The sequence below is a fragment of the Haemorhous mexicanus genome, chromosome 35 (assembly GCF_027477595.1).
Source record: "Haemorhous mexicanus isolate bHaeMex1 chromosome 35, bHaeMex1.pri, whole genome shotgun sequence".
In the NCBI taxonomy this organism is placed as follows: Eukaryota; Metazoa; Chordata; class Aves; order Passeriformes; family Fringillidae; genus Haemorhous; species Haemorhous mexicanus.
This window is the reverse complement of record NC_082375.1, coordinates 295636-313162: the sequence shown is the minus strand read 5'-3', so window position 1 is coordinate 313162 and position 17527 is coordinate 295636. Positions and strand designations below refer to the sequence as shown.

At 62.3% G+C, this 17527-nt stretch overlaps 2 protein-coding genes across 6 annotated transcripts; both read left to right on the top strand.

Moving 5' to 3' along the window:
* The first annotated feature begins 1146 nt into the window (after window positions 1–1146).
* Window positions 1147–4312, top strand: LOC132341120 (synaptonemal complex central element protein 1-like). The gene is made up of 10 exons (XM_059872423.1): window positions 1147–1741; window positions 1860–1934; window positions 2072–2119; window positions 2341–2395; window positions 2494–2583; window positions 2931–2994; window positions 3097–3163; window positions 3451–3505; window positions 3592–3681; window positions 3906–4312. Exons 1-10 carry the CDS (start codon window positions 1432–1434, stop codon window positions 3958–3960), a joined length of 909 nt encoding a protein of 302 aa, XP_059728406.1. The 5' UTR covers window positions 1147–1431; the 3' UTR covers window positions 3961–4312.
* Window positions 4313–4446: 134 nt separating this feature from the next.
* CXXC1 (CXXC finger protein 1) lies at window positions 4447–16775 on the top strand. Of its 5 annotated transcripts, none has more exons than XM_059872355.1 (15): window positions 4447–4520; window positions 4619–4716; window positions 5214–5314; window positions 5991–6094; window positions 7256–7411; window positions 8159–8185; window positions 8679–8828; window positions 9990–10097; window positions 10978–11162; window positions 12501–12708; window positions 13288–13398; window positions 13900–13949; window positions 14194–14290; window positions 14653–14805; window positions 16506–16775. In XM_059872355.1, the coding sequence occupies exons 1-15, from the start codon at window positions 4518–4520 to the stop codon at window positions 16644–16646; spliced, it is 1692 nt and encodes a 563-aa protein (XP_059728338.1). In that variant the 5' UTR covers window positions 4447–4517; the 3' UTR covers window positions 16647–16775. The 5 variants fall into 5 exon arrangements, with proteins under 5 accessions (XP_059728338.1, XP_059728336.1, XP_059728334.1 ...); XM_059872353.1 differs by lacking the exon at window positions 16506–16775 and adding an exon at window positions 15867–16362 and having other exon boundaries at window positions 8793–8828; XM_059872351.1 differs by lacking the exon at window positions 16506–16775 and adding an exon at window positions 15867–16362.
* Window positions 16776–17527: the final 752 nt, after the last annotated feature.

The window sequence follows — 17527 nt, the reverse complement described above, 5'->3', positions numbered from 1 at the left end:
GGGGTCATGGCCTGAGGGGTGAGAGATGAAGTAGGGGGGAGGAGGAGAGGAGAACAGCAACAGAGAAGAGGTTAAAGGGAACCAAAACTGAGAGGAATGCAGAAGAGAAAATGGGGAGAAAAACTGAAAGGAAAGGTGGGTAAGAGCAGACAGAAAAGAGGGAAAAGAGCAGTCAGGAAAGAGAGGGGTGAGGGGACAGAAATTAGTGGGAAAACATGTGAGGAAACAGTGGGAAAATGTGACAGGAAAGGCTGGAAGAGGTGACAAGAAGTGGAGGGCAAAAATAGACAGGAAAGGGAGCAGAAAAGAGGGAAGAGGATATGCTGGAAGAAGTGACAGATTGGGGTGAAAAGGGGACAGAAAATGACATCAGGAAGGGACAGAAACAGCTGGAAAAGGGGACAAAAATTAGGGCGAAGAGAGGATGAAAATGGTGGGGAGATGTGAGGGGGAAAGGTGGAAAAATGTGAGAGGAAAAGAGTGGGGAAATGTGAGGGGAAAAGGTGGGGAAATGTGAGGTGAAAAAGTGGGAAATTTGAAGGGAAGTGGCGTGAAACTGAGGGGCAAAAGGCAGGAAAACATGAGGAGGAAGGGTGGGAAAAAATAGGGAAAAAAGCAGGAAAATATGAGTGGGAAAGCGGGAAAACCTGAGGGGGAAAAGGGTGGGAAAACGTGAGGGGAAAAAGGGCGGGAAAACGTGAGGGGAAAAGGGCGGGAAAACGTGAGGGGAAAAAGGGCGGGAAAACGTGAGGGGAAAAGGGCGGGAAAACGTGAGGGGAAAAAGAGTGGGAAAACGTGAGGGGAAAAGGGCGGGAAAACGTGAGGGGAAAAGGGCGGGAAAACCTGAGGGGAAAAAGAGTGGGGAAACGTGAGGGGAAAAGGGCGGGAAAACGTGAGGGAAAAAGGGCGGGAAAACGTGAGGGGAAAAAGGGCGGGAAAACGTGAGGGGAAAAAGGGTGGGAAAACGTGAGGGGAAAAAGGGCGGGGAAACCTGAGGGGAAAAAGAGTGGGTAAACGTGAGGGGAAAAGGGCGGGAAAACGTGAGGGAAAAAGGGCGGGAAAACGTGAGGGGAAAAGGGCGGGAAAACGTGAGGGGAAAAAGGGCGGGAAAACCTGAGAATGGGAAGGAGAGGAGCTGAGAAAGCTGCAGAAAGGTGAGGGGAAATGGGGAATGAAAAGGGACAAAGTGTAAGGACGCAAGACAGAAAAGTGTGAAAAGGGGACTGGAAAGAGGATGTTGGTGACAGAAAATGGGGCAAGAGAGGAAAGGGCTGGTGAGGGTTATGAGGGACAGAAATGGAAGGGACAGAGGTGGCGGGAACTGGAGGAAGGAGGTGACAGGAATGGGAGAAACCCTGGAGAAAAGAGATAAGGAGGGAGGAAGTGGTGAAACGTGACAGAAGATGTGAGGCTGAGGGTGGATAAAGGGGAATGAAGAGGATGATAAGGCGACAGGAGAGGACAAGCCAGCGCCCACCATCATCATCCCCCATGTACCCCTATGTCCCCACCGTGTCCCTCCAGGCTGCAGTGATGGACCCACGCAGTGAGGGGCTCTACGGCCAAGACCCCCCAAGACCACCGTGTGTCCCAGTGTCCCCCCGCCCCAGGGAAGAGGCGGTCTCAGGTGTCCCCAAGAGAGGCAGTGTCCCTGTGTCCTGCCCGGTTGTCCCCTCAGGTCCCCCTGGGGGGATCCCACAGCTGAAGCTGCTGCTGAGGCAGGTACACAGCCTGCAGAAAGGTGAGTGAGAGGACCCCTGTGTTCCCCCATGTTCCCAGTCCCACATGTCCTCCTATGCTCCTCCATCTGCCTGCCATGTTCCCCTGTGTCCCTCTGTCTGTCCCTCTGTGTCCCCCAGTCCGTGAGGCCACGACACAGGAGCTGGGGAAGGCACAGGACTGCAGTGAGGGGTTGCGCCAGCAGCTGGAGCAGCGTGAGTCACCTGGGGGGGACACTGAGAGGGCTGGGGACGCACAGAGAGGGGTCTGTGGGGTCATTGGGTGGTGTGTAGGGACCCTGGGGGGGTCTGTGGGGACAGAGGGCCCTGAGCTCGTTTCCCCCTCCCCACAGTGGAGCAGCACAAGGAGGCACTGGAGAGGTCCTGGCAGCAGGTGCAGGGTGAGCCCAGGCGGGTCCTGGGGGTCTTTGGGCCCCCCCCCCATACCTCTGCTGATGCCCCCTGAACCTCTGACCCCCTTGACTCCCATGATTCCCTGACCCTTGTGGCCCCTCCTGACTCTCCCAGAGGGGGTGGGACCCCCTCACAGGGGGACCCCCTTGGCCCCTGTGACCCCCCTGATCCCCCTGATATCAACCCCTGTGACCCCCCTTCCCCCCAGAATCACTGCAGAGAGCACAGCTGCAAGGGAAGGAGGTGGAGGCCAAAGGTCAGAGGTGAGTGGGGACACCTGTCACCCTCCTCAACCTCACCTGTGCCCACATGACCTCTGACCCCCCTCCAAACACACCTGGTGCCCCCTGACCCCCTGCAGGCGTTGTGGGCTCTGTCTGGAGCAGCAGCAGGACCTGGAAGGGACAAAGCAGCAGTGGGAGCAGCTGAAAAACCTGCGCCGGGGACACAGGTGGGGCTGGGGGACACAGCCTGGGGGCCACAGGTGGGGTTGGGGGACACACGTGGGGCTGCTGGGGGGCACAGGTGGGGCTGGGGGACACAGGTGGGGCTGGGGACACAGCCTGGGGGGCACAGGTGGGGCTGAGGGACACACGTGGGGCTGCTGGGGGGCACAGGTGGGGCTGGGGGACACAGGTGGGGCTGGGGACACAGCCTGGGGGACACAGGTGGGGCTGGGGGACACAGGGCTGCAGACGCAGGTGGGGCTGAGGACACAGGCAGGGCTGGGGGTGGCACCAGGTGACCCACACAAGTCGTGTGACCACCGTGTCACCCCCTGTGTCCCCTCACCCCCAGGTGGCAGCACTGCCAGCAGCTCGAGGCCATAATGAAGGAGCTCAAGCACCTGCATGTCACACACGTGAGCCCTGGGCTGGGGTCCCTGACACACCTGGGGGTCCCACACACACCTGGGTGCCTTGGCACACCCTGGGATCACCCCCTCCCCCCTGTCCCCCCACAGGCTCCAGCCCACCTGAAGGCTGAACTGGTGCAGCTGGAGAAGATGGAGGAGAAGTGGCTGAGCTGGGGTGAGCCCCTGACACCTGAGTGACCCCTCTAGGACACCCCTCAAGCACCTGAGTGTCCCTCCTGACACCTGAATGACCCCTGTGACACCTCTGGGCACCTGAGGGACATGAGGGACACCCTTGGACACCTCAGTGCCAACACCTGAATGACCTGCTGAGCTCCTGATTGACCCTGGGCCACCTGAGCCCCTCTCCCACAAGCCCCTGAGTGACCCCTCCTGGACACCTGAGCCCCCCCAAACCCAGGTGTGTCCCCTTGGGCTGACCTGTGTCCCCCCCTTGCCCAGAGCGCCGTGTGATGGACACTGAGGAGCAACTGGGCCCAGAGGCATTTGTGCTCAGGTGGGTGCCCAGCTCTGGCCCCGCCCCCTCAAAGGTCACCCCACCCACTCAGGTCTGTCCCCACCCCCTAACCCCCATTCTTGTAGGCGATTGGTGCAGCAGGAGCAGGAAGGGGCAGAGCGACAGCTGGAGGTAGAGCTGGGCCGGCAGCAGCGCAGCCTGCAGCGCCGTGACAGGTGTGTGACACCTGGGGCAGGGGTGTGACCCCCCAGGGATGGATGTGTGACACCTGAGACAGGTGTGTGGTTCCTGGGACAGTTGTGTGACCCCCAGGGATGGGTGTGTGACATCCTGGGGACAGGTGTGTGATAGGTGTGTGGGACAGCTGTGGCCCTGTCACCTGGGCCCGTCAAGGCCCCACCCACCTCCAGCCCCACCCTTTCTCTGGCCCCGCCCCCAGGTTGGCAGAGGAGCTGCAGCAGCTTCGGCGCCCTCAGGAAGCTCGCCCAGAGTGACAGAGGACGAGATGGACACACCCCATGGGACACCTGTGGCACCTGCGTAACACCTCTGTGTGCTACCTATGAGTCACCTGTGTCCTGCCATGTTCTCATGTCCCCATTACCCACTGTCCTCCCACCGTGTCCCCCTCAGGTCCCCAAGGCTCCCCCATATCCCCCAGTCCTCTCAAGTTCCCCCCATCCACCCCATAATCCCCAATTGTCCCTCATGTCCCCATTTTCCCCAATGTCCCACATGTCCCCCCAGGTCCTCCATGTCCCCCATTTCCTCGCAATGTCCCCCATGACCCCCATGTCCCCTCACATCCCAATGTCCCCCATGTCCCCAATAAACGTTCTGCCACCATTGCTGTCCATCAAGTGTCTCTTTGCGACCGCGGGTGACGCTTCCCGCAAACATGGTGGCCCCTTATGGTCGCCGCCATTACTCTCCTGGCCGCCGCCATACTGTGGGCTGGCGCGCCCTTACCCGGAAGCGGAAGTTGGGCACGCCCCCGCTTCCGGCCGCGGTTGGGCCTAGCCGGGAGCGTCCCTCGGAGGCGGCGGCAGCGATGGTGGGGGGGGAACCGGGGGTGTGCGCGGGCCTCAGGGGGTCTGCGGTGTCTGGGGGGGACCCCCCAGGCCCTGACACCCCCCGCCGTTACCCCCTCAGGACAGCGAATTCTCGGACGCGGAGGCGGCCCCGGGCGGGGAGGAGAACGCGCCGGTTTATTGCGTGTGCCGCAAGCCGGACATCAACTGCTTCATGATGTGAGGGGGGGTCTGGGGGGTCCCGAACTGCTTCAGGATGTGAGGGGGGGTCCCCAAGTGATTCAGGATTTGAGGGGGGGTCTGGGGGGTCCCGAACTGCTTCAGGATGTGAGGGGGAACGGGGGGAGCAGGATCCGCAACTGCTTCGGGATGTGGGTGAGGGTCTAGGGGGGTCCCAAATAGCTTCAGGATGTGAGGGGGGCAGGGGTAACGGGGTCTGCAACTGCTTCGGAATGTGAGGGGGGGTCCCCAGGTGCTTCAGGATGTGGGTGAGGGTTTGGGGGGTCGCAGCAGATCTGAGGGGGCAGCATGGGGGGGGGGGACACAGGGCTGGGGGGTCTCAGGTGTCTTCAGAGTGGGAGTTGGGGGGTCGCGGCTTGTCTTGGCTCCTGGAGAGTGTTGGAGGGGATCCCTTGAAGCTGGGAGGGGTGCAGGCTCCCCCTGGGGGGCTTTGGGGGTGCTTGGCTGAGGGTCTCGGTGTCACCCCCGTCCCACAGCGGCTGCGACAACTGCAACGAGTGGTTCCATGGGGACTGCATCAACATTACCGAGCGCATGGCCAAGGCCATCCGCGAGTGGTACTGCCGGCAGTGCCGCGGTGAGAGGGGCTTGGGGGGCTTTGGGGGGCTCTGGGGGGCCAGCCAGGAGTGGCAGTGCTGTGGTAGGAGAGGCTGGGGGCTCATGGGGGCCTCTGGGAGGGCTTTGGGGGGGGGCTCTGGGGAGCCATCTGGGAGTGTTGGACTGTAGTGAGAGGGGCTTGGGGGGCTTTGGGGGGCTCTGGGGGGCCAGCCAGGAGTGGCAGTGCTGTGGTGAGAGGGGCTGGGGTCTCTGGGAGGGCTTGGGGGGCTTTGGGGGGGGCTCTGGGGAGCCATCTGGGAGTGTTGGACTGTAGTGAGAGGGCCTTGGGGGGCTTTGGGGGGCTCTGGGGTGCCAGCCAGGAGTGGCAGTGCTGTGGTGAGAGGGGCTGGGGGCTCTGGGAGGGCTTGGGGGGCTTTGGGGGGGAGTCTGGGGAGCCATCTGGGAGTGTTGGACTGCAGTGAGAGGGGCTGGGGGGCTGATTTGGGGGGGTTCCAGGGACACCTGGGGGGTCTGGGTGGTTTTTGGGGTGCCTGACCTCAGATCAAGCGCTCAGCCCGCATGTGCAGCGAACGTAAGGCAGGGGTGTTCCTGGTGGAATTTGGGGTGCCTGACTCCATTTTTGGGGTGCCTGACCCAGTTTTTGGGGTTTCCCCGGTGGTGGACCCCCTGACCCCTCTGTGACCTCCCCCTCCCAGAGAAGGACCCATCCCTGGAGATCCGGTACCGGCACAAGAAGTGGCGGGAGAAGGAGCATGAGGGAGCCAAGGGGCAGGAGCTGGAGCAGGGCCGGGCTGCCAAGGTGGGCTCTAGGGGGGTCAGCAGGTCGGGACCCCACAAAGGGGGACACCCCAATTCTGGGGGGAGGCTGGGAGGTGCCGGAGTCCCTTGGGATGAGGATTTGGGGCGCACCACAGGGCTGGGAGGTGCTTTGGGGGAGATTTGGAGGACCCTCTCTGGGTGCCTGGGATCCCTCCCAGCTTGGGTTTTGGGGTGTCCCTGGGGGTGTTTTGGGGTGCCCCGGGTGGGTTTTTGGGGTGTTTGATCCTGTTTTTGGGGTGTCTGACCCCAGATTTAACTCTTGGCCTGCATATGTGTTGAGTGTGAGGCAGGGGTGTACCTGGTGGAATGTGGGGTGTTCCCAGTGCTTTTTGGTGAGCCTGACCACATTTTTGGGGTGCCTGACCCCATTTTTGGGGTGCCTGACTCTAGATCAAGTGTTCAGCCCACATGTGTGGAGAGTGTGGGGGGGGGGGTGTCCCTGGTGGGATTTGGGGTATCCCTGGTGGGAGTTGGGGTGTCCCTGGTATAATTTGGGGTGCCTGACCCCGTTTTTGGGGTGCTTGACTCCATTTTTGGGGTGCCTGACCCCATTTTTGGGGTGCATGACCGCGTTTTCGGGGTGCCTGACCCCAGATCAAGCGCTCGGCCAGCATGTGTGGCGAGTGCGAGGCAGGGGTGTCCCTGGTGGGATTTAGGGTATCCCTGGTGGGAGTTGGGGTATCCCTGGTGGAATTTGGGGTGCCTGACCCCGTTTTCAGGGGGGCCTGACCCCATTTTTGGGGTGCCTGACCCCATTTTCGGGGTGCCTGACCCCAGATCAAGCGCTCGGCCCGCATGTGCGGCGAGTGCGAGGCGGGGGTGTCCCTGGTGGGAGTTGGGGTATCCCTGGTAGAATTTGGGGTGCCTGACCCCGTTTTCGGGGTGCCTGACCCCATTTTCGGCGTGCCTGACCCAATTTTTGGGGTGCCTGACCCCATTTTCGGGGTGCCTGACCCCAGATCAAGCGCTCGGCCCGCATGTGCGGCGAGTGCGAGGCGGGGGTGTCCCTGGTGGGAGTTGGGGTATCCCTGGTAGAATTTGGGGTGCCTGACCCCGTTTTCGGGGTGCCTGACCCCATTTTCGGCGTGCCTGACCCCATTTTTGGGGTGCCTGACCCCATTTTCGGGGTGCCTGACCCCAGATCAAGCGCTCGGCCCGCATGTGCGGCGAGTGCGAGGCGTGCCGGCGCCCCGAGGACTGCGGGCAGTGCGACTTCTGCCGGGACATGAAGAAATTCGGGGGCCCCAACAAGATCCGCCAGAAGTGCCGGCTGCGGCAGTGCCAGCTGCGGGCGCGGGTGAGCGGGCACCTGGCGTGTCCCCAGCGTGTCCCCAGTGTGTCCCCGACGCGTCCTTGGTGTGTGTCAGGAGCGGGGTGTGTCCCCCGTGTGGCATGGCCTTGGTGCCTGCCAGGGCTGGGGGCCTTGGTGTGTCCCCAGTGTGGCTCTTTGTGGCTGTGTCCCTGTCGTGTGGCCTCTGTCACCACTTCGTGTCCCTTTGTCATCCTGTCCCGTGTCCCTTGCTCATCGTGTCTTGTGTTGTGACACATCCTTTGCCACTGTCCTGCCGTGTCCTCGTGTGTCTTTGTCACCCTGTGCCACGTCCCTGATGTGTCAAGCTCGTGGCACGTCCCCGTGTGCCCCGTTCCTCACGTGTTCTGTGTCCCCAACGAGCTGCTGTGTGTGTCCCTGGGTCACCCTGACATGTCCCCTATGTCTCTTATGTCCCCAAGTGTCCCATGTCCTCGTGTCACCCTGTCTCACTGTGTCCTCATGCCTCATGTCTGTCACTCTGTCAGTGTGTCCCTGATGTGTCCCCAATATGTCTTGTGTCCCCAAGTGCTCCATGCCCCTGTGTGTCCCTGCCCTATGTCCCTGTGTCACCCTGTTCTGTGTCCCTGACGTGTTTCCAAGATGAATTGTGTCCCTAACTGTCCCATGTCCCTGTGTCACCTTGTCTTGTGTCCCTGTGTCACCCTGTGTCCCCATGTCCGTGTGTCTGTGTCACCACCCTGTCCCTGACGTGTCCCCTCCGTGTCCCCACAGGAGTCCTACAAGTACTTCCCCACCTCGGTGAGTCCCTGGGGCTCTGGGGGGTGGGGAGGGAGGGCAGGGGGAGGGGAAAGGGGGACCCCAGACCCCCCCAGTCCCTGTGACAAGGGCATGGGGGAGGGGCCAGGCCTGGCTGTGGGAGGAGGGGCACCCCAAAACCCTCGTTGCCCTTGGGGTGAGGGGTGGGCTCACAGGTACAGGGGGTGGGGGTGCCCAGGAAGGTGCTGACCCTCCCCAGTTAGTGCAGGGGAGTCCTGGGGGTGCCATGAGGGGGTCCTGGGTGGTCCCAGGGGTGCCATGGAAGTCCTGGGGGTCCCAGAGGGTCCCTGGTGGGTGCTGACCCCCTCCCCACTGATGGGGGTGTCCTGGGGGTGCCACGGGGGGGTCCCAGGGGTCCCTGGCCATGCTGACCCCCCCTGCAGCACAGGAGCAAAAGGGGGAGCCTGGGGGGGGGTCCCAGGGGTGCCATGGGGGGGTCCCGGGGGTCCCTGGCCGTGCTGACCCCCCCCCCCAGCTGGCCCGGGGGCGTGAGGGGGACCTGGAGCTGCTGAAGGCGCAGCTGGGGGGGCCGGGGCCCCCCGAGAGCCTCTCGGATGAGGAGCTGCCCCTCGACCCCCGGCTCTACCAGGAGCTCTGCGCCGGCGCCTTCGACGAGCACGGCCTGGTGAGCCCCCCAAAACTGCCCCCCCGGGACCCCAAAACTGCCCCCCCGGGACCCCAAAACTGCCCCCCAGGACCCCAAAACTGCCCCCCGGGACCCCAAAACTGCCCCCCGGGACCCCAAAAACTGTCCCCCCCCCCAGGACTCCGAAAACTGCCCCCCTGGCACCCCAAAACTGCCCCCTCAGGATCCCAGAATGGCCCTGACACCTCAGAGCTCCCCCAGGACCCCAAAACTGTCCCTCCCTCGGGACCCCAGAACTGCCCTGGCATCCTGGAACTGCCCCCCTGGCACCCCAAAACTGCCCCCCTGGCACCCCAAAACTGCCCCCCTGGGACCCCAAAAACTGTCCCCCCCCCAGGACTCCAAAAACTGCCCCCCTGGCACCCCAAAACTGCCCCCTCAGGATCCCAGAATGGCCCTGACACCTCAGAGCTCCCCCAGGACCCCAAAACTGTCCCTCCCTCGGGACCCCAGAACTGCCCTGGCATCCCAGAACTGCCCTCCTGGGACCCCAAAACTGCCCCCCTGGCACCCCAAAACTGCCCCCCTGGGACCCCAGAACTGCTCTGGCACCTCAGAACTGCCTCAGGACCCCAAAACTGCCCCCCTGGGACCCCAAATATTGCCCTGGGGACCCTTCACTGTTTCCCCCTGGGCATCCCCAAACCCACCAGGCACCCCAAATACCCCCCCAAATGCCACAGGAGCAGATTTGAAGGAGGTTGTTGCCCCTCAGGGCCTGGTTTAGTGTGTTCAGGCGTGGTTTAGACTGTTTAGGCCTGGTTTTAGGCTGGTCAGAGGTGGTTTTGTGTGTCAAGGTGAGCTTCAGGTGTATCAGGACATGTCCTCGGTCCCTGTCAGGGCGTGTCCCCAAATGTCCCCAGCGTGTCCTGGCATGTCCCCACACCAGGCCATGCCCTGCACCGTGTCCCCAAATGTCCTCAACATGTCTTGGCACAGCAGGACGTGTCCCCATGGCACTCTGAGGCGTGTCAGGCGTGTCCCTGCGTGTCCCCAGCGTGTCCTGGCATGTCCCCACACTGGGCCACTTTCAGGCCACATTGTCCCCTCGTGTCTCTTCACGGCCCACGCTCTGAGGCGCATTGGGAGCCTCACCCCACGTGTCCCCCACGTGTCCCCATGTGTCCCTGGTCCTGCCAGCCCTGGCTCAGTGACGCCGAGGACGCGCCGTTCCTGGACCCCGTCCTGCGCAAACGCGCCGTGAAGGTCAAACACGTCAAACGCCGCGAGAAGAAGTCGGACAAGAAGGTGAGGGCTACTGGGAGCTACTGGGAGGGCTACTGGGAGCTACTGGGGGTTACTGGGAGGTTCCGTGGGTTGCTGGGAGGGCTCTGGGTGGTTGCTGGGTTACGAGCGGTGGTTACTGGGTGGTGATGGGTGGTTACTGGTGCTCACTGGTGTGGAAGGAGGAATGGCGGAATGAGCACTGGGAGCTGCTGGGAGGTACTGGGAGGTTACTGGGTGGTTACTGGTGCCAGCTGGTGTTGACTGATGCAGAAGGAGGAGCGCTACAAGCGGCACTGGCAGCGGGCACAGCACTGGCAGTGCTGGGCTATGAGTGGTGGTGACTGGGTGATTACTGGGAAGTTACTAGATGGTGACTAGGAGGTTACTGGGAGGTTACTGGTGCTGACTGGTGCTAACTGGTGCAGAAGGAGGAGCGCTACAAGCGGCACCGGCAGCGGGCACAGCGCTGGCAGTGCTGGGCTATGAGTGGTGGTGACTGGGTGATTACTGGGAGGTTACTAGATGATGACTAGGAGGTTACTGGGAGGTTACTGGTGCTAACTGGTGTTGACTGGTGCAGAAGGAGGAGCGCTACAAGCGGCACTGGCAGCGGGCACAGCACTGGCAGTGCTGGGCTATGAGTGGTGGTGACTGGGTGATTACTGGGAGGTTACTAGATGGTGACTAGGAGGTTACTGGGAGGTTACTGGTGCTGACTGGTGCTGACTGGTGCAGAAGGAGGAGCGCTACAAGCGGCACCGGCAGCGGGCACAGCACTGGCAGTGCTGGGCTATGAGTGATGGTGACTGGGTGGTGACTGGGTGATTACTGGGAAGTTACTAGATGGTGCCTAGGAGGTTACTGGGAGGTTACTGGTGCTAACTGGTGCTAACTGGTGCAGAAGGAGGAGCGCTACAAGCGGCACCGGCAGCGGGCGCGGCACCGCGAGCGCCGCGGGCACCCCGAGCGCGCCGACGCCCGCGACCCCGCGGGGCTGGGCCAGTGCCTGGGCCCCGGCTGCACCCGCCCAGCACGCCCGCCCTCCAAGTACTGCAGCGAGGCCTGCGGCATCAAACTGGCTGCCAAGTGAGTACCCACCAGTACGGACCAGTATAAACCAGTGCGGGACAGGACAGACCGGTATGGACTGGTGTAAACCAGTACAGACCGGTATAGGCTGTAGCGTAAGCCAGTACAGAGTAGTAATGACCTGTATTGACCAGTATAAACCAGTACAGAATGGTACAGGTGGTATGGACCAGTATAAGACAGTACAGGTTAGTAATGACATAGACCAGTATAAACCAGTACAGAACAATATAGACCAGTACAGCACAGTAGAGATCAGCATGGACCAGCATAAACCAGCACAGAATGGCACAGACCAGTATAAACCAGTAATGACCCGTGCAGGCCAGTGTAAGCCAGAACAGTACCAACCAGTATAGGCCAGTATAAACCAGTATAGAACAGTGCCAACCAGTATAGACTGGTATAAACCAGTGTTAACCAGTACAGAATGGTACAGACCAGTATAAACCAGCCTCAGTGGATCCCAGGGATCCTGGAGCCCCCATTAACCCTTTCCCCCCCACAAATCCCAGCCGGATCTACGAGATCCTGCCACAGTGGATCCCAGGGATCCTGCAGGCCCCATTAACCCTTTCCCCCCCACAAATCCCAGCCGGATCTACGAGATCCTGCCACAGTGGATCCCAGGGATCCTGCAGGCCCCATTAACCCTTTCCCCCCCACAAATCCCAGCTGGATCTACGAGATCCTGCCACAGTGGATCCCAGGGATCCTGCAGGCCCCATTAACTCTTTCCCCCCCACAAATCCCAGCCGGATCTATGAGATCCTGCCACAGTGGATCCCAGGGATCCTGGAGCCCCCATTAACTCTTTCCCCCCCACAAATTCCAGCCGGATCTACGAGATCCTGCCACAGTGGATCCCAGGGATCCTGCAGGCCCCATTAACTCTTTCTCCCCCACAAATCCCAGCTGGATCTACGAGATGCTGCCTCAGTGGATCCCAGGGATCCTGCAGGCCCCATTAACCCTTTCCTCCCCTCGATCCCTGCCAGATCTACAAGATCCTGCCGCAGCGGATCCAGCAGTGGATCCCAGGGATCCTGGAGCCCCCATTAACCCTTTCCCCCCACAACTCCCAGCCAGATCTACGAGATGCTGCCTCAGTGGATCCCATGGATCCTGCAGGCCCCATTAACTCTTTCCTCCCCCCAGTCCCAGCCGGATCTACGAGATCCTGCCACAGTGGGACCCAGGGATCCTGCAGGCCCCGTTAACCCTTTCCTCCCCTCGATCCCTGCCTGATCTACAAGATCCTGCCACCGCAGATCCAGCAACGGATCCCAGGGATCCTGGAGCCCCCATTAACCCTTTCCTCCCCCCCAATCCCAGCCGGATCTACGAGATCCTGCCGCAGCGGATCCAGCAGTGGCAGCAGAGCCCGTGCGTGGCGGAGGAGCACGGCAAGCGGCTGCTGGAGCGCATCCGGCGCGAGCAGCACCAGGCGCGGCTGCGGCTGCAGGAGATGGAGCGGCGCTTCCACGAGCTCGAGGGGCTCATCGCCCGCGCCAAGGGGCACCCGCCCCGCGAGGACGAGGAGGTGGGCACCCCCCGGGGCTCACGGAGGGCTGGGGACCCCAAAAACGCTTTCATTCTCCCTGTTTGGGGTCCCTCTTTAGATCCCCTTTGGTTCTTCATGAACGCCTGGGTCCTCCCCAAACCCTTTAATTCTTCCTGTTTTGGGTTCTTCTTGAGACCCCTCTGCTCCTCTGGTACCCCCACGTGGCTCTTGGAGAGCTGGGGACCCCAAAAACCCTTTAATTCTCCCTGTTCTGGGTCCTTCTTGAGATCTCTACTGATCCTTTGTGGACTCCTGGGTGCCCCCAAACTCATCAAGTCCCCCCTTTCTGCCCTTCCCTGGATACCCCTCCAAAATGCCTGGGTCCATCCTGGGTGCCCCCAAACCCTTTAATTCCCCCCATTTTGGGTCCCCCCTGAGCTCCTGGGCATCCCCCAAATCTCTGAGTACCTCCTGAGCCCTGTCCTGGGTCCCCCATGAACACCAGGTTCCCCCCAAACCCCTCCCTGCAGCACCTGGGTGTCCCTGGAGCCCCCTAACCTTGTGTCCCCCCAATGCCTGGGTCCCCCCTTGGACCCCCTGACCCTGCTGTCCCCCCAGAGCACAGAGGGGGACAGCGAGGACACGGACCTGCAGATTTTCTGCGTGTCCTGTGGCCACCCCATCAACCCCAAGGTGGCCCTGCGGCACATGGAGCGCTGCTACGCCAAGGTGATCCCGGGGTCTGGGGGGGTCTGGGGGCACCTCTGGGCCCCTGTGGGTTCCTGGGGTCTCTGGGGTCATCTGTGGAATCATCCACGGGATCTGTGGGATCATCCATGAGACTCTGCGGGCTCCTGTGGGATCTTCTGGGGGATCCTTTTAGGGGAACTTTGGGAGCCCCCAGGGCTGGGCACCCTCCCCAGATCCTGCAGTGGCCACGGGGATCCCTTTCCTCGGCTCAGGGGGGGGTGTGGGGACCCTCTGAAGGAACTTTAGGGGTCTCTGTAAGGTTTGGGGGGGGGCTGTAGGGACATGGTGGGAGCTCAGTAGGGGCTGGGAAGTCTGTGGGGTCTCGTGGGGAGGGGCTTTATAAGGGCTGGGGGGCCATGAGGACCCTGTGGGAGGGCTTGGGTGGGGCTCTATAGGGGTTTGGGGTCCTTAGGGCCCCCAAGGGGGCTTAGGGGTCCCATCCCTGTCCCCCCTTTGACCCCGCCCCCCACCCCATTGCAGTACGAGAGCCAAACGTCCTTCGGGTCCATGTACCCCACCCGTATCGAGGGGTGAGTGGGGAGGGGGCTCTGGGTGGGGGGAAGGACACCCTGGGGGGGCTTTCTGGGGTCGGGGGGAGAGACCCCAGACCCCTAAATCCTCCTGGGAAGGGAGGGGGAGCACCCTGGGGTGGGGGTGTCACTCTGAGGGGGGAGCACCCGGGGGGAGTTTGAGGGGGAGGGGGTTGTGGCTGTCTGGGGGGGGTCCCTCAGCCTCCTGTCCCTCCACCCCAGGACACCTCTCATGTCCCCTCAGGGCCACCAGGCTGTTCTGTGACGTTTACAACCCCCAGAGCAAAACCTACTGCAAGAGGCTGCAGGTGCTGTGCCCCGAGCACTCCCGGGACCCCAAGGTGGGCACAAGGGGGCTTTGTGGGGTGGGGGCAGTGCCCAGGACAGTCCTGGGACCCCAGGGTGGGCACAGGGAAGACTTTGTGGGGTGGGGGCAGTGCCCAGGGCAGTCCTGGGACCCCAGGGTGGGCACAGAATGAGATTTTGGGCTGGAATTTAGGGCATCTGTGCCCAGAGCACTTCTGGGACCCCAGGGTGGGCAGAGGGGGGACAGGAGAGGAGCAGTGCCCAGGACACCGAGGTGGACAGGAGGGGACAGGACAGGGGCAGTGCCCAGGACACTGCCAGGACCCCAGGGTGGCCGGGGAGGTGGCAGAGGGGCTCTGGGTGTCCCCAGCCCGGCGCTGACCCCGTGCCCGCCCAGGTGCCCGCGGATGAGGTGTGCGGGTGCCCGCTGGTGCGTGACGTCTTCGAGCTGACCGGGGACTTCTGCCGCGTCCCCAAGCGCAAGTGCCACCGTCACTACTGCTGGGAGAAGCTGCGCCGCGCCGAGGTGGACCTGGAGCGCGTCCGCGTGGTGGGTGCCACCGCCCGCTGTCCCCAAAGTGTCCCCACATTGCTCCATGTCCCCACGGTGTCCCATGTTCTGGTATCTCCACACTGTCCCATGTCTCTTTGTTCCCGTGCTGTGCTGTGTCTCTGCACTGTCCCTACACTGTCCTGTGTCCCCACATTATCCTGTGTCCCCATGCTGTCCCCTCCTGCAGTGATACAAACAGGATGAGCTGTTCAAGCAGGACATTGTCCCTGTCCCTGTCCCCACATTGTCCCTATGCTATTTCCACTCTGTCCCTGTCCCCACAGTGGTACAAGCTGGCTGAGCTGTGTGTCACTGTCCCTGTTCCTGTCCCCAAGCTGTCCCTGTCCCCGCAGTGGTACAAGCTGGACGAGCTGTTCAGGCAGGACAGTGTCCCTGTCCCCACGCTGTCCCCATGCTGTCCCCACACTGTCCCTGTCCACATACTGTCCCTGTTCCCAAGCTGTCCTTGTCCCCACAGTGGTACAAGCTGGACGAGCTGTTTGAGCAGGACTGTGTCCCTGTCCCTACACTGTCCCCATGCTGTCCCCACGCTGTCCTTGTCCCTGTGCCTGTCCCCACCGTGTCCCCACGCTGTCCCTGTCCCCACAGTGGTACAAGCTGGACAAGCTGTTTGAGTACGACTGTGTCACTGTCCCCACACTGTCCCCATGCTGTCCCCACACTGTCTCTGTCCCCATACTGTCCCTGTGCCTGTCCCCACCGTGTCCCCACGCTGTCCCTGTCCCCGCAGTGGTACAAGCTGGACGAGCTGTTTGAGCAGGACTGTGTCAGTGTCCCCACACTGTCCCCACGCTGTCCCTGTCCCCATACTGTCCCTGTGCCTGTCCCCACCATGTCCCCACGCTGTCCCTGTCCCCGCAGTGGTACAAGCTGGACAAGCTGTTTGAGCAGGACTGTGTCCCTGTCCCCACACTGTCCCCATGCTGTCCCCACGCTGTCCCTGTGGCTGTCCCCACACTGTCCCCACGCTGTCCCCACGCTGTCCCTGTCCCCATACTGTCCCTGTGCCTGTCCCCACGCTGTCCCTGTCCCCGCAGTGGTACAAGCTGGACGAGCTGTTCGAGCACGACTGTGTCACTGTCCCCACGCTGTTCCCACGCTGTCCCTGTCCCCATACTGTCCCTGTGGCTGTCCCCACCGTGTCCCCACGCTGTCCCTGTCCCCACAGTGGTACAAGCTGGACAAGCTGTTTGAGCATGGCTGTGTCACTGTCCCCATTCTCTCCCCACGCTGTCCCTGTCCCTGTCCCCATACTGTCCCTGTGCCTGTCCCCACCGTGTCCCCACGCTGTCCCTGTCCCCGCAGTGGTACAAGCTGGACGAGCTGTTTGAGCAGGACTGTGTCACTGTCCCCACACTGTCCCCACACTGTCCCTGTCCCCATACTGTCCCTGTGCCTGTCCCCACCGTGTCCCCACGCTGTCCCTGTCCCCGCAGTGGTACAAGCTGGATGAGCTGTTTGAGCAGGACTGTGTCCCTGTCCCCACACTGTCCCCATGCTGTCCCCACGCTGTCCTTGTCCCTGTGCCTGTCCCCACCGTGTCCCCACACTGTCCCTGTCCCCGCAGTGGTACAAGCTGGACGAGCTGTTCGAGCACCACTGTGTCGCTGTCCCCACGCTGTCCCTGTCCCCATACTGTCCCTGTGCCTGTCCCCACGCTGTCCCTGTCCCCGCAGTGGTACAAGCTGGACGAGCTGTTCGAGCAGGAGCGCAATGTGCGGGCGGCCATGACGAACCGGGCGGGGCTGCTGGCGCTGATGCTGCACCAGACCATCCAGCACGACCCGCTGACCACGGACCTGCGCTCAGACCGCTGACCACGGGCCTGGCTCGGACCACTGACCGCCCCTGGAGCCCCAAAACCCCCCCAGACCCTTCCCCACATCTCCCCACCCCTGGTTCCTGGGTATTCCCTCATCCCCAAATAAACTGGGTGTGCAAAAGGAGTCTGGGGGTGTCCCTCGGCTGTTGGTGGGATTTGTGGGATATAGGGGGGCTCCTGGGGGTCTTTGGGATCCTGGGGGTCCCTTTAGGAGGAATTTCAGGAGCCCCCAGGTTCTGGTAACACCCCAGACCTTGTAGAGGCTGTGGGGATCCTTTCTCTGGCCTTGGGAGCAGCTGGGGGGTTCCTGAGAAGGTTTGGGGGTCCTTAGGGGTTGGGGGGGCTGCAAATGGGAGCAGCACACGTGGGGGTCTGGGAGGGGTCCCTGGCGGTGTTTGGGAGGTTTTTTGGGGGGGGGTCCTGGGGGGAAATGGGAGCAGCACCCGTGGGGCTCTGGGAGGGGTCCCTGGCGGTGTTTGGGAGGTTTTTTGGGGGGTCCTGGGGGGAAATGGGAGCAGCACCCGTGGGGCTCTGGGAGAGGTCCCTGGCGGTGTTTGGGAGGTTTTTTGGGGGGTCCTGAGGGGAAATAGGAACAGCATCCGTGGGGATCTAGGAGGGGTCCCTGGCGGTTTTAGGGGGGTCCTTTGGGGGTGTCCAGGGGATCCTGGGCAGGGGAAAGGGCCCAAACGGATCCCAGGGAAATGCTCCAGTCTCATTAGCATAGCCACGCCCACACGCTGCTTCATTAACATGTTCCCTCCCTCCTGGCGTCACGTGCCTTGCGATCACGTGCCTCCTCCGCTCCACCGGTCGCGTCTCGCCCCGCCCCTCCCTGGTTCTGCCTTTTCCCATTGGTCCACTTGGCTTCACGTGACC